Source organism: Hyperoodon ampullatus (genome assembly GCF_949752795.1).
Source record: "Hyperoodon ampullatus genome assembly, chromosome: 14".
Classification (NCBI taxonomy): domain Eukaryota; kingdom Metazoa; phylum Chordata; class Mammalia; order Artiodactyla; family Ziphiidae; genus Hyperoodon; species Hyperoodon ampullatus.
The window spans coordinates 70,265,567-70,279,491 of NC_136927.1; the positions used below are offsets into that span (position 1 = coordinate 70,265,567).

A 13,925-nucleotide genomic window follows, 5' to 3' on the forward strand; every position below is an offset into this window, starting at 1 on the left:
GGGACTCGGGATGACCATTCGAGGGTTTTGGAGCAGTCTCCGTGAATAGTGAAGAAGGCAAACTGCAAACCCAAGTGTCTATCCTGCCCACGGAAGATCAGCTCCAAGGATTCAGAGTGGTGATTTCTTTTCTAGCTTGTGACCCATTATTCAAAGCCTCTCTAAGAACCTGCATCTATCAGGGTGGCACACAGAATAGTTGTGTAGCCAGACCATTTCAACGGTTTGCATTTAGACAAACAGCAGCCTGGCTAATGAGGGTCAAAGAATAAAGACTTTTCTTTCCACTGCCGCCCCACGTGGACTCTGCGGAGAAGGCCTTATACCTTGGCAAAAGTGGATCCTTTCCCTTCAGACTGGATGGTGATAGTGTGGGTTCTCCTCTGCAGAATCTGGTCTATGTCTTCTTCACAGAACTTGGAGCCTTCGTCTTCCTCATCCATTAAGGCACCATAAGCACCTTTCCGGAGCAAGTCCTCTACCTCCATTTTTGAAAGCTGCTGTACCTGGACAGGTCACCAAAGGCTACTCACAAAGTGGGAAATGCACAGGAGAAAAAGAGCCTCTAATCTGACCTTCATGATTCAGTACCCAGTTCCTCCACTAATTGCACATGTCAGAAGAATAAAGACACAAGATTTAGAAAATGAAAACCCAGATAAAGACACTCAAGAGAATGATGGGGAGGGCAGGCAGACAATCCTCCAGGGAGCTCTGGAATAAAACCCAGCACACGACCCAGTGGCCCTAACATTCCTCAGGATCCTGGTTATTATCAAGTGTCACAAACCATTAAAACTATGCACCACTGAAGAGAATATATTGAATGTTTATTTTATGTTTTAGTTTGAGTCTGTATCTTTAAAAACCTCCAGATGTACCAAATGAGCTAAAGAATAATGAGTTATTCATTATTAAATAAATACAACAGTATTGGAAATGATGTCATTTCTTAACTAAAGAAAGGATCCCATGCCAAGTGTTATCTTCTCAACTGCTTGTTGAAAACAGGAAATGGGAGTTCAAAACACCCTTTCCTGGTTCTAATTAAGAATCTGGTTCTCTTTATATCAATCACAGGAGGGAATTCCATGACTCCCAGCACTGGTAACTTGAAGTATTAAACTTAGCAACATATGCATAGCTAAGAGGATGTAGAACATCTGGACTAAAGACAACTCAGAAGGGCCAGAGATTAAGGAGATATTCTGCTTTGTTTGCCTAGACTTTAATACAATTCAAGAATCTTAGCAGCAATTTTTATCCCCTCTAGAGGGGGAAAAGAAGATTGTATTAACTGCCACATTTCAAGCTGATAATTCATTCATTCATTTTTTCACTGATCATCATGCATTGAACGTCTTTAACATGCCAAGTACTGTTAGGGGTGCTGGGTAAGATAAAATAGCTCACCTTCAGGGAGCTCAAAGTCTGTAGTATGAGAATAAAAAGCATGGTGATAATTTAGAGTTAAGTGTTAAGATCTACTGATGTCCAACAGGCAATGTGTAAAACTCTATTTACTGAAATGTTACTGCATGTTGGGCAATCCTACCACCCAACTGCTCCTACAGATCCCTTTACTCATCTATAAAATGCAGAGACCTGAACCTGAATTACCCTCTATTGCAGGGAATTACCCATTAAAGATGTACGGCCTGACTCAATTTAGTGAAAGGGAATCTTAAAACAGCTGTAGGAATGAAGAATTCAGAGAGGCCCTGGGCTGCATGATAAATTCTTCTCTAGGCTCGAAAGCAGGTACTGGCATACTCACTCCATTCGTGCTGCCCTTTCGGTTGATGTCCTGAAGGACAGCCTTGTCCAGACCCAGCTTCAGGCTGGCCTTGTCAAACATTTCCCGCTCGTAGGAGTTCCGTGTAATGAGGCGATACACCTTCACGGCTTTACTCTGGCCTATCCGGTGACATCGGGCCTGAGCCTGGGAAGGAAGGAGGGTCACACACATCGTGTCACCAGACAGAACGGAAGCAGCCCAAGGAATGGGGAAATGCTTATATTCCACGTGGGGTGAGTGGCTGGCTCTCACAGTTACGAGTCATGGGACTGATTCTGGAATAGAATTCACCCAAATGCCAGCCACCCCTTCAAGAGCACTCATTTCATGGCCCGTTATTTACTGAGTGACTGCTGTATGCTGGGACAAAGTGATGAGAAGGACCTGGCTTCCTACCCTCCCTAGCCTGTGGTCTGAGTGCAGGCACTCGTTCCCAGGATGCTGTCTCGCTCTCTGGGGAAATGTCTCACCCAGAGCAAGCAGCAGCACTTTTTAAGTTTTCTCATTTTAATACAGAAATTTTCATAGACAAAAGTAGAGAAAAGTATAAGGACTCTTATGGTCACTCTTGCTTCATCTCTGCTATGCCTCTACCCTCCAAGATTACTATGAAGCAAACCCTTGGCATCATATTGATTCATCCTCACATATTCCAATATGTATTTCTAAACATAAGGACTCTTGTAAAACGTATTACCATCGCTATACTTCAAAAAATTAATACTAAGTACTAACTATCTAGTTAGTTCCAATTTCCCTGCTTATCTCATATATATTTCTTTAAGTTTGATTGTTTGGATCAGGATCCAAATAAAGTCCATGCATTGTAATTGGTTGATCTCTGTCTTTGATCTCTCCTTTTTTCCAAATGCCATTTATTTGTTGAAGAGACCAGGTATCTGTCCTACAGTTTCTCACAGTCTATATTTTGCCACCTGCACTTTGGCTGTGTCACTGAATGGATTCCTCCGTTCCCTTTATTTCCTCTAAACTGGAGTTATACCTTGAGACTTGATCAGGTTAAGATTTTACCTTTGGCAAGTGTAATCCATAGTTGGTGTATAAATTTCCATCAAAAGGTACATGATGTCTGGTTGTCTTTCTTTTGAATTGATAATCATTGCCTAGATCCATGATTTCATTAGCGGTTACAATTACCCTCATCAATTTTTTGGTTACCCTGATGTACAGTTCATATAGGAGAGACAAGCTAAATGTCTGATTCTTTCTCTTTATTTAATCAGTTTCCAAATGAACACCCTCCAAAAGTGACTAATGAAGATTTTTATAATTAGTTCCTTAAGGAATACAATGCAAGTATGCATTTAAGTAATATCTGTGCTATTTTTCACTGCATTGCTGTTTTTTTAAAAATAAATTTTATTTATTTATTTGTTTATTTATTTATGGCTGTGTTGGGTCTTAGTTGCTGTGCGCAGGCTTTCTCCAGTTGTGGCGAGCGGGACTACTCTTCATTGCAGTGTGCAGGCTTCTCATTGTGGTGGCTTCTCTTTGTTGCAGAGCACGGGCTCTACGCACACAGGCTTCAGTAGTTGTGGCATGCAGGCTCAGTAGTTGTGGCTCTCGGGCTCTAGAGCAGAGGCTCAGTAGCTGTGGTGCACGGGTTTAGTTGCTCTGCGGCATGTGGTATCTTCCCAGACCAGGGCTCAAACCCATGTCTCCTGCATTGGCAGGCGGATTCTTAACCACTGCACCATCAGGGAAGTCCCTGTTTCTTAATGTTGTTCAAATATGGCCTATGGAAAACTCCTCAAGTTGGCTCCTGCGTTCTTTTGACATGATTCAGTCAAATATGGAAAGGAGGAAAACTATGAAAAATTCTGGTATTATATTTGGAGATGTCAGTATGAACTCACAGTTAGGGGTGTGTGTGTGTGTGTGTGTGTGTGCGTGCGCGCGCGCGTGTGTGTGTGTGTGAATATACACATAGGTAAAGAAAAAGATATGGATATGTCTGTATTTATGTTTGTATGTTATATCAAAGACCAGCAGTCTCTAACAGCTCCCTTGTTTTCTGGTATGACAACATGTTCCATGCTCCCATTGTATATTTCCTCCCCAGACCTGGATTCAGCCATTTTTTCAAGGAGTCCAAGAGCTTCTTTCAGTGGGAAGTGGCAGTAAAGACAAGAGTCTGGATGCTCTAGGGATGCTCCCTGCCACTAGGTTGGTCATTGTTCCTGGGCCTACTCAGTGGGTAAAAGCAGAAGCGTTTGTGTGTGTGTAGTGTATACGATCATGGGCACACATAAGACAAATTACATCATGAAATCATACTGATATTTTAATTCAAATTTGGGACTACAGGATTTTAACTTCATTAACTATACTCATTAACTATACATCTGTATCGCTTTTTAACCATGTTGAAAAGCTCAGTCCTTAACCATGCCAATATCATTACTCATCTGATTCATCCCGCAAATACATAAAATATCAGAAAAACAGCATCATTATGATCACCACCGAAACATAATTACTGAAAACCATGTAAGGTTTACTGCCCTCCCACCCTGGGATATATCCCACCAAGAATGTACAAACTCGTGTTTAAATACACACTGGGGCTTCCCTGGTGGCACAGTGGATAAGGATCTGCCTGCCAATGCAGGAGACACAGGTTCGACCCCTGGTCCAGGAAGATCCCACATGCTGCAGAGCAACTAAGCCCGTGCACCACAACTACTGAGCCTGCACTCTAGAGCCTGTGAGCCATAACTACTGAAGCCCGCGTGCTTAGAGCCCGTGCACCGCAATGAAGAGAAGCCCCCGCTCGCCACAACTAGAGAAAGCCCGCGCGCAGCAACTAAGACCCAACGCAGCCAAAAATAAATAAATTTATTAAAAAAATAAATACACACTGGCAGATAAGTTTCTTTTTCACAGTGGCAGGATCAGCAATTCTAGCACACTTTCTGTGTAATCTAGGATTGAGCAAATGCGTAAATATACTGAGGGTAACAGGAGCCAGGGTTTTCACTGCTGAAGAAGGAAGTTACAAATATGGCAAGAAGAAAAACTAGAACAACTCTGTGGCGTTAGAATGGATTTGGAGGTATCAGTATTAACTCATGGTTAGAAGTGCACATGTGTGTATAAAACCACACAAAGACATGAATGTGTGTGCATCTGTTTATGTAGACACATGCATGTATATACACACATATACATATGAATGCATGTTATGTATATATGTATATTTATTCCCTGTGTGTGTATGTATGTAGTCTAGCTGTGTCCACTGAGAGGGCCTAGAAGAAATGGCATCCCAGTAGCAAAGAACGTAACGAACCCTCAGATCTTGGTTTCTAAACTCCATTCTCCATAACAAGAGAGAACAAGGCATGTTAGAGAAATGATTAATTCCAGGGCCAGGGTAGTCAAAGTATAGGATGAGTCTGAAACATATCACTGTGCTGGAATGTAAGGAAGTACTCAAAGAATGATGGAGACGCATCAAAGTAACACCTGAAACCTAAGAGGCTTTTGCTGCTTAGGTCCAGGACTATCTGAACATCAAAATACATATCGTATGGAATATAACCCACTGAATAAAAGAAGAACCCATGAGTACATACTGACATAAATAAACTAATGGGAGAAAAGGGAAAACGCCTCCTCAGAGTAGAAAGTAACTAAAAAATGTAGAATGACTGTTAGAAAATCACCACTTATGCAACCATAACAGTGATGACTGATCCAGGCAAAAATAATCAAAGGAAACTAAAACCAGTTTGTGAAACTCTGATGAGGAACAGGATATTTACATAGTCTCAAAGCATCTCTCCAAAGCTACTTAGTAATTTCAAAGGGAAAAATAGCAACTTCATAGAGAAATCCAGCAGACGCCACTAACTAAGCTCAAAGTACTTTTTATCAACAAATGGACATCATGTTCCTCTCGACATGACACACTGAGAAGGACATATCACTTCGAGGTATCACTAAACCTGAACTCAATCCTGAGGAAATACAGACACAAAATAAGGGCCTATCTATGAAACATCTAGACTGTACCCTTGAAAGACATCAAGATCGTGAAAGGAAAAGAAAGATCAAGGCACGGACCCATTAAAGGAGACATGAGAACTAAACGAAGTGGGTGATCCTAGTTTGGATCCTGGGGTAATAACATAAAGAATAATATAAAGAATGTTGAAAGAAATGATAAAATTTGAATACGGACTATGGATTAGAGATACTATTCTTATTTATTTTGAGAACTGAACCCTGGTTATATAAGGGAATGTCCTTGCACTTAGCAAATACACACTAAAGCACTCAGGGGACAACTTACTCTCAGATGGTTCAGAAAAAAAGTGGCGTGTGTGTGTGTGCACACACATGTGTGTAGGTCTCTGTATGTACTCAGAGAGACAGGAGAGAGTTAGGGCAGAAATGATAAAGTAAATGAGGCAAAATGTTAGCAGTTGGTGAAATCTGGATAAAGGGTATATTGGAGTTGCAAACTGAAATTATATCACAATGAAGATACTGAAAAATGAAATACAAACATTTGCGCATAACTCTTGGGGTTATGCTGTCCACATCATATAGAGCTAGGTTCAACTGTTTCATTTCACTTTTGAATTTTAGGGATTGATTTTTCCCACATTAATTTAACCACAATGAAGGGGGTGGGAAAGAAAAAAACTAAACCAAGTAACTTTGGAAATTGGTATTTTGATTATATACTTTAAGACCTAAAAAACACTTTAGTCCAATACTATACACAGGTAAATTTATTTTTCGTAGAATATGGGTTAGTAATTCTGAAACTACTTTATGCGTATACTAAGACTGAACAAATGAGTAAATGTACTGTGTTATGACAATGAGACCAGGCTTCTCACAGCCAGAGAAAGGAGTTACAAATTCGGAAGAGTGCAGAAGGCTAGAAGGAATCCTGTGATGTTGGACTGGAATCAGAAATCTCACTACAGATGGATAGATAGGGAATAAATACAGAGGTGTGGTACCAGTGGTTGTGTCAGAACGCAAGGGAATAAATACAGAGTTGTGGTACCAGTGCTTGGGTCAGTACACACACATCTATATTTCCTAGCTCTGTCTGCTCAGAGTCTAGAACCAGTAACACTCCAGTGGCAATGGGCACACCTAGTAGCCAGGCCTTGGTTTCTAAATGCCATTCTCAACTAAAAGGAACCAGGGAGCCTTGGAGGTATAGTCAGTTCCATGGATATGGCAGGAAAAATGTAACATGAACCTGAGTGTCTTGTGGTGCCAGAAAATAAGAAGTGCTCACAAACTGACAGGAGCATGTCTAAAGGACAGAGGAGCCAACCTGAAGGGCCTCCTAATGACCAAATCTGAACGGCAAAATAAACAATGCGAGTAGTGGGTTATAACCTATTACATAAAATAGATATCCAGGAATCCATACAAATACAAATACATAAATAAATGGGGGACAAAGGACAGCTGTCCTTTACAGTAGGATTCCAATTCCTACTGTAGAAGGAATGACTGAAATAGAAAACTACCATTTGCCAAACACCATCGTAATAATTACTGAAGGCAAGAACCACTGATGAATGCTAAAATTAATGGGCAAAAGTATGATAAGAAACAGGATATTTATAGCATCTCAAAATATCTCCTCCCAACATACTAAGTTTCAAGGTAAAAATAGTAACTTTACAGTGGAGAGACCTGGCAGACACCACCTCAACCAAGTAATCAAGGTTAACATCACAAGTAATAAGACATATCGACATCATGTACCCCCTGAGGATATAACATCACTTCTATGATATTCTTGCCAAAAATACATAACCTCAAATCTGATCATGAGAGAAACATCAGGCAAACACAAAGTGAGAAACAATTCTACAAAACAGCTGGTCAGTATCCTTCCGAAGTGTCAAGGTCACGAAAGCTAAGGAAAGACAGGAGATGTCACAGACTGGAGGCGGCTAAGGAGTTGTAACTTCTAAAGGAGATGTGAAATCCTGAATTGGATCCCAGACCAGAAAAAAGAACACCGGTAGAAAAAATGAAGGAATTTGAACAGGGTCTGTAGATCAGAGCACTGTATTGATGTAAATTTCCTGGTTTCGATAATTACACTATGGTTACACAGAATGTTAACATTAAGGGAAGCAGGGCAAAGGATCCTAGAACTCTGCACTATTTTGCACCTTTTTTAAAGTTTAAAATGATTTCAGAATAAAAAGTTTTTAAAGCTTTTGTTTTATAACGCTATAAAATACTTAGGATGGTTCCAAAGTCAAATATACAAAAAGGCATATTCAGAAAAACTAGCTTCTATTCGTCACGTCCCTGTTCCCTCACCGCCTCCCCGCAAGAGGTAACTATTTAAAACGAAGGTCTTTGTTTATCTTTCCATGGCGGGGAGACATGACAGACAGACAGACAGACAGCCTTTTTAGATAAATGCTAGCATACTATACATACTTTTTCCACCTTACTTTTTTTCACCCAACAATATATTCAGGAGATGACTCCATAGCGGTATGTAGAGATATTCCTCATTCTTTTATCAAAGCTGAACATACTGTTTTAGGCAACAAGTCTCCTACTGATGGACAACTAAGTTCTTTTGTTTTTGGCTATTACAACTAGTTGCTACACCTTCTTTTACTATCTTTAGTGATTGTAAATCTTCATTATTTGGAGAAAATCTGATGGATAGCTCTGGTAAATAAAGGAAGTGATCAAGGTAAATAATATGGTTTGTGGAAACTATAAGGCAGTAATAATATGTGCTCATTAAGTACTGACACTGATTTTCTTTGTTTTGGCTTACCTGGTGTTGAGGGCAAATTACAAGAGGGAGTTTAAGAAATATTCTGAGCAAAGGTCTAATAGAGGAGAGCTACAGACATCACTAATTTATTACCTTCTTGGAATCCATATCCCCATTTGTCCTCAATACCAGAACCCTGACTCTTATACAAGGGCAGCGATGTATTCAACTGAAACCATTTCCAGCCTCCCAGGGCGGGCAAGGTAACACAGTTCTGGACAATGAGATGTAACAGCAGTCTATCAGGGATATCTGGAAAAGTTCTGCTCTCTTGAAAAAAGTGTCACACCTTCCTTCCTTCCTTATTTTTCCTACCTGGGGTTTGAAGTATCCATCTTGGAACCAAGAGCGTGTGAACCACACTCACTGGGGATGGTGGAGCAGAGAGACAGAAGGGACCTGGGACTCTCATGTCACCATGAAGCCACCTCACTAGTCCTGGGATACCCATGTCTGGAAAACAAACCTCTGCTGGGGCTGGGGGTGGGCAGGGGGCACTGTCACGAGCAGCTAGATGGTACCAGGAGATAAACACATTCTCTACCAAGACGACTTACCTAAAGGATAACAGGATGAGTCCTGCCGCATTTAAGAGACTTGCCATTTTACAGTCAAATCTCATATATTCCTTATTTTCCTTTTCAGAACTCACACACACACAAATGTGGTAGAGAGAAACACTGAGAACTGTCAACAACTGAGGTGAAGTGCAAACAAAACACACCATCAGGGCTTCCCTGGTGGCGCAGTGGTTGGGGGTCCGCCTGCTGATGCAGGGGACACGGGTTCGTGCCCCTGTCCGGGAGGATACCACGTGCCGCGGAGCAGCTGGGCCTGTGGGCCATGGCCGCTGGGCCTGCGCGTCCGGAGCCTGTGCTCCGCAACGGGAGAGGCCACAACAGTGAGAGCCCCGCGTACCGCAAAAAAAAAAAAAAAAAAAAAAAAAAACACCAGCAAAGGTATAAACATAGAACCTTTGGAGCTAGACCACCAGTAGGAGGCAGTGGTGCTACCCCTTGCCCCCACGGCCCTCCATCCCAGGGGAAATTACAGAGCTCCAATGCTCTCCTGAATGATTTGTAGGCACCTAGTTTTTTCTGTACTTTTTAACACATTTGAGGTGAACAAAAGCCTACAAGAAACAAGTAGTCAGGTTCAGAAAAATTTTAAACAGATACAGATCCCAATGACTGTGATGGGTAGAAAGGCGGAGTCTCCAAACAGTGACAGATTTCCAACTGATTCCAGCCCTCAATTCACTGTTGTCAGGTGCAAGTCCAGAACCTTACACCACGTCTTTACAATCACGTGAAAATTAAATAGCTGGTACAAAGAACCACACATAATGTTGATTCCTCTACTGACCCTTATATTACTCTTCCAAATTATTAGTTCTATTACATTTTAAAGGTACATTTTCTTTAATACTTTGAAATACTATTTGTACCTGAATGAAAATCTACATCATCAGAGAGGTTAAAACAATCACCTATAGTCCCACAAGAACCCAGCCACGTCTAGCATGCTGGGACACTTCCCCAGTTCATTTTCTACACATGAGTATTTTACTTCATGTCCAGCAATTTTACATTTCTCCTGGCATGCAGAAAGTCTGTATCCGCAGGCCACCTACTCATCAGAAGAGGAATCGGGGCTCTCAGTGCAGTATGGATCCGCGGGCACTGACTGGGAAGCTGCCCTCCCTCAACTATCTCCTTTGCAGGCCTACTTTGGAATCTGAAGTTTCCAGCTCCAGATTTATCCTTTGGGGAAAGGTATCAAACCCTCTGACAATGTAAACATCTCTGGGAAAGAACGCAGATACCTGCTCATTGCACTGTTATTTCCACTGCGTGGTTCAAAAGCCCTGAGCACTTTTCTTTCCCCACGGCCTGGCCTGGTGTGTAGGGCTCAATAAATGTGTCATAAGTCAGTCAAGACCTGGCTGAGAATAGGAAGGAAGGAGAGGCAAGTTAACAGCATGGGAAGAGGGAGCTTTTGGGCAGCAGAAGAAAGGAGCAGGGAGTGAGAAAGAGAGGACACTGAAAAGAGAGGCAGGAGGGCACTTAAAAGAAACCTGACTCACTTTATTTGGGACTGACGCTGTACTGTAAGCACCTGTCCCACCTGCCTCAGGTGCACCACCGACGCTCACCCCACTCTAAGTCGTCACACTTCTTGTTCCCTCTGTCTGGAACATTCTTCCTACTGATTTTATAACTTAAGATCCCCGCCCCCATCATTTAGGTCTCTGCTCAGATGTCACCTTTTTGAAGAAGCCATCCTACACCACCCTCTACAGCAGGGCGTCCAATCCCCATTATTCTCAACCTGTTTCGTTTCTTTGAAATAAGTATCGCTATCTGGGACTATCTTACTTATTTTTCCTTGTTTTTTGCCTGCCTGCTCCACTAAAATGAAAGCTCCATGAGAACACACACCATGGGTCTCGGTCACTGCTGTGTCTCCAACACTTTAAACGGTGCCCGGAACATTCCAGTGTTCAACAAACATAACAAACATTCACTGAACGCCTGGACCATGTAATGGAGCACTCACAAAGTCTTACTTTCTCCTAGCAAAGAAAAGTAAACTCAACAGAGTTTAGTCGTCCAAGTGCAGGCATACATTCTACCAAGCAAGAGGTGGTGCCAGCAATATGATGGCGGCAGAGGAAGTGGCAAAGGGAACCAGCACCTCTCCTTTCTTGGAGCGGAGTGTCAGGCCCCTGGCTCCTCAGGCTGGATTCCCTCCTCCCTTCCAGAATCCTCAGCACAGGCAGGAGCTGCATTACCCTGTGGTTGTGCTCTCGGCTAGGACACCTGCGCCCAGGCTTCCTGAATTCTCCCTTCGGGGACAACCTTATCCACAGGAAGGACGGGACCTGGGCAGTGCTACCACTGTCACCTTGTGGCCTCTGCAAGGGTGGCATGGTACCTTGCTTTTCCCACAGGCCCACTCAGCCCTCAGAGCTGGCAGCAGTGAGAAGAGGTAAAGAGAAGAAGTAAAGAAACCAGTTTTTCACTGCTCTTTTCCCTTCTCAGGCTACGGTAAGCACCCTTTGCCATTTTTTGAACTCAGGGGTTACAGGTACTATAGAAAACCTACACAGAACCTGCTGCAGCTGACGTACCAGGACTGAATCACAGCTGTCCCTCCTGGGTGAAGGCACAGTTTGATTTTTCACACACACTGATGCTAACACAGACATGTTCAAGGTTTGAGAGAGGATGTGGCATTTACTTGATCCTCTAGATAAGACCTCCCTAATAAAGGGACCTAAAAATTGATTTACTGGAACCTACTGTCCTGGAACCTAAGGACCCTGCGCCTTCACTTGTCTGGAAAGGGGAGCAGAAGGATTTGGGAAGGGCTGATGGAGCAGATACTAGAGCAGGAGCCCTAGTTCTCTGTCCTCGTATTTCCGGGAGGGAATGTCGGCTTCCAGGTAGGAACACAACAGTCTCTTTCGCCTCCTTCCTCTCTACTCCAAAGGAGTGACTGATCTCATCAGTGAAACGGGAGATCCGGTCCGAGCTCCTATAGACTCACCATCCCCCCATCCCCTGCGGAGGGCAGAGTCCCCCCTCTGTCACTGCAGGCTTACCAGGACAGCCTTTGCTCTGCAGGCGGCTGCCAGCAGTTCTCAGTGGGCAAGGTTAACTGTGGGATGAGGGTGCGCAAGTGCAGGAGTCCTCGGAAGTCTAAGTCTGGCTACAGGTCAAGCTATACCATCTAATCCACCATCACAATTTATTAAAGCTGATGCTTTGATCCTTTGCACTCCTGGGTCTATTTCTTTTTTTTTTTTTGCGGTACGCAGGCCTCTCACTGTTGTGGCCTCTCCCGTTGCGGAGCACAGGCTCCGGACGCGCAGGCTCAGCGGCCATGGCTCAAGGGCCTAGCCGCTCCGCGGCATGTGGGATCTTCCTGGACCGGGGCACGAACTCATGTCCCCTGCATCGGCAGGCGGACTCTCAACCACTGTGCCACCAGAGAAGCCCTCTATTTCTTAACTGGTTCTTTTGGAGGCAAAAGGGAGAGAAATACAATTTACTGGACTCCTCAGACTCTAACGAGACCAAAGGAAACAGGATGACATCCAATGTCATCTGATTTATGAAGACCTAGGTTTTAAAAACATATATATTTCTCTAGCAAGTCCTAAGCCTCTAATTCTATCCCCAAAGCACAGAAAACCCCAGCAAAAAGATCAGAAGGTTGAATGAATGAACTTTTAATAATAACGAAAAAGCACCAGAAAAGGTAACTGTTCTCTCTGGCTTCCAGCTGAGTTTTCAGACAGTGCAGCTCTGTTCCACAGCCATGGAAGCTGGCTTGTCTGCAGGCCTGCCTCAGGGACTGGGCTGAGCCCAACCTCCCCCTAAGCAGGTTGGCTTCCCTGTCAAGGCTCGGAGGGGGTCTGCCTAGGGGTCGAGAAGCAGTGTCCTGGCACTGTCACTGCTTCCCCACGTTGTCCCGACTCCGGATAAGCACGGACTGCACCACATCTGTCCAGGCTGTTTGAGACCAGAGTGAACACTTACATGTTCTACCATCTGAACTTGACCTCTGGAGCTATGCTAAAATTCCACTAGGGTAGAGGGTAAGACCATGCTCATAATGGGACTCTCTTTTCGTGGCCCTGATGTTTATATCAGGTAGCATGTGCTTCAATCCACTCACAGATAAATGTTCTATGCCAAGCCCATTTCCAAAGGAAATACGATCATCTTGTATCAGAGTAGGAATTGTGGTTCTTCAATAACCATGAAGAACTAAAGATGACTGAAAGCTTTCACTCATTTACAAAAAAGTATCAGAATATGTGCATATGTGTGAACGACTGTGTGCAAGTTAACATGACCTAACTTCCTAGCAAGGACAGTACCAGGGAGCCGCCTGGTTGAGTTTTCTGCTCCGTTAGGGATAGGAATGCATTTCGCTGATTTTCACAGCTGATTTAGCTGCAGTCCTGTGAACCACATGATGGTCTCAGCACCCTGCTCTCCAGACTCTGTCTTCTACATCACATTCACAGCATGTGGGTGAAGGGCAAATGCCAGGGAGAGTGTGCTGAGTGAGCACCATTTGGGGGGTAGTCTCCAGCTCTCGTGCTCTCTTCCCCATGCCAAGCAAGCCGAGAACCTAGCTCCGTCTCTGGGGGCAACTCGGAACAGCCCACCAATCCCAGTAACCACAGACCCAATTCCCTGCCCTAAAATTACTCTATTCTTGCCAATTCTTTCATTCCTACCTAGTCTGACCAGACATCTCAAAAATAAAGGAGGGTTTCCTCTTGGTTACCAAGCTGTA

At 43.4% G+C, this 13,925-nt stretch overlaps 1 protein-coding gene across 1 annotated transcript in view; it reads right to left on the reverse strand.

The window, feature by feature from the left end:
* CHD6 (chromodomain helicase DNA binding protein 6) overlaps positions 1-13,925 on the reverse strand; it is a gene marked incomplete at its 3' end in the record, with an annotated part of 225,047 nt that overhangs the window by 53,298 nt on the left and 157,824 nt on the right. Inside the window, exons 18-19 of the mRNA XM_079719317.1 lie at positions 1,778-1,942; positions 327-506 (exon numbers count right to left, since the gene is read on the reverse strand). Coding sequence (XP_079575443.1) covers positions 327-506; positions 1,778-1,942 — 345 coding nt within the window. The remainder of the gene's footprint in view (positions 1-326; positions 507-1,777; positions 1,943-13,925) is intronic.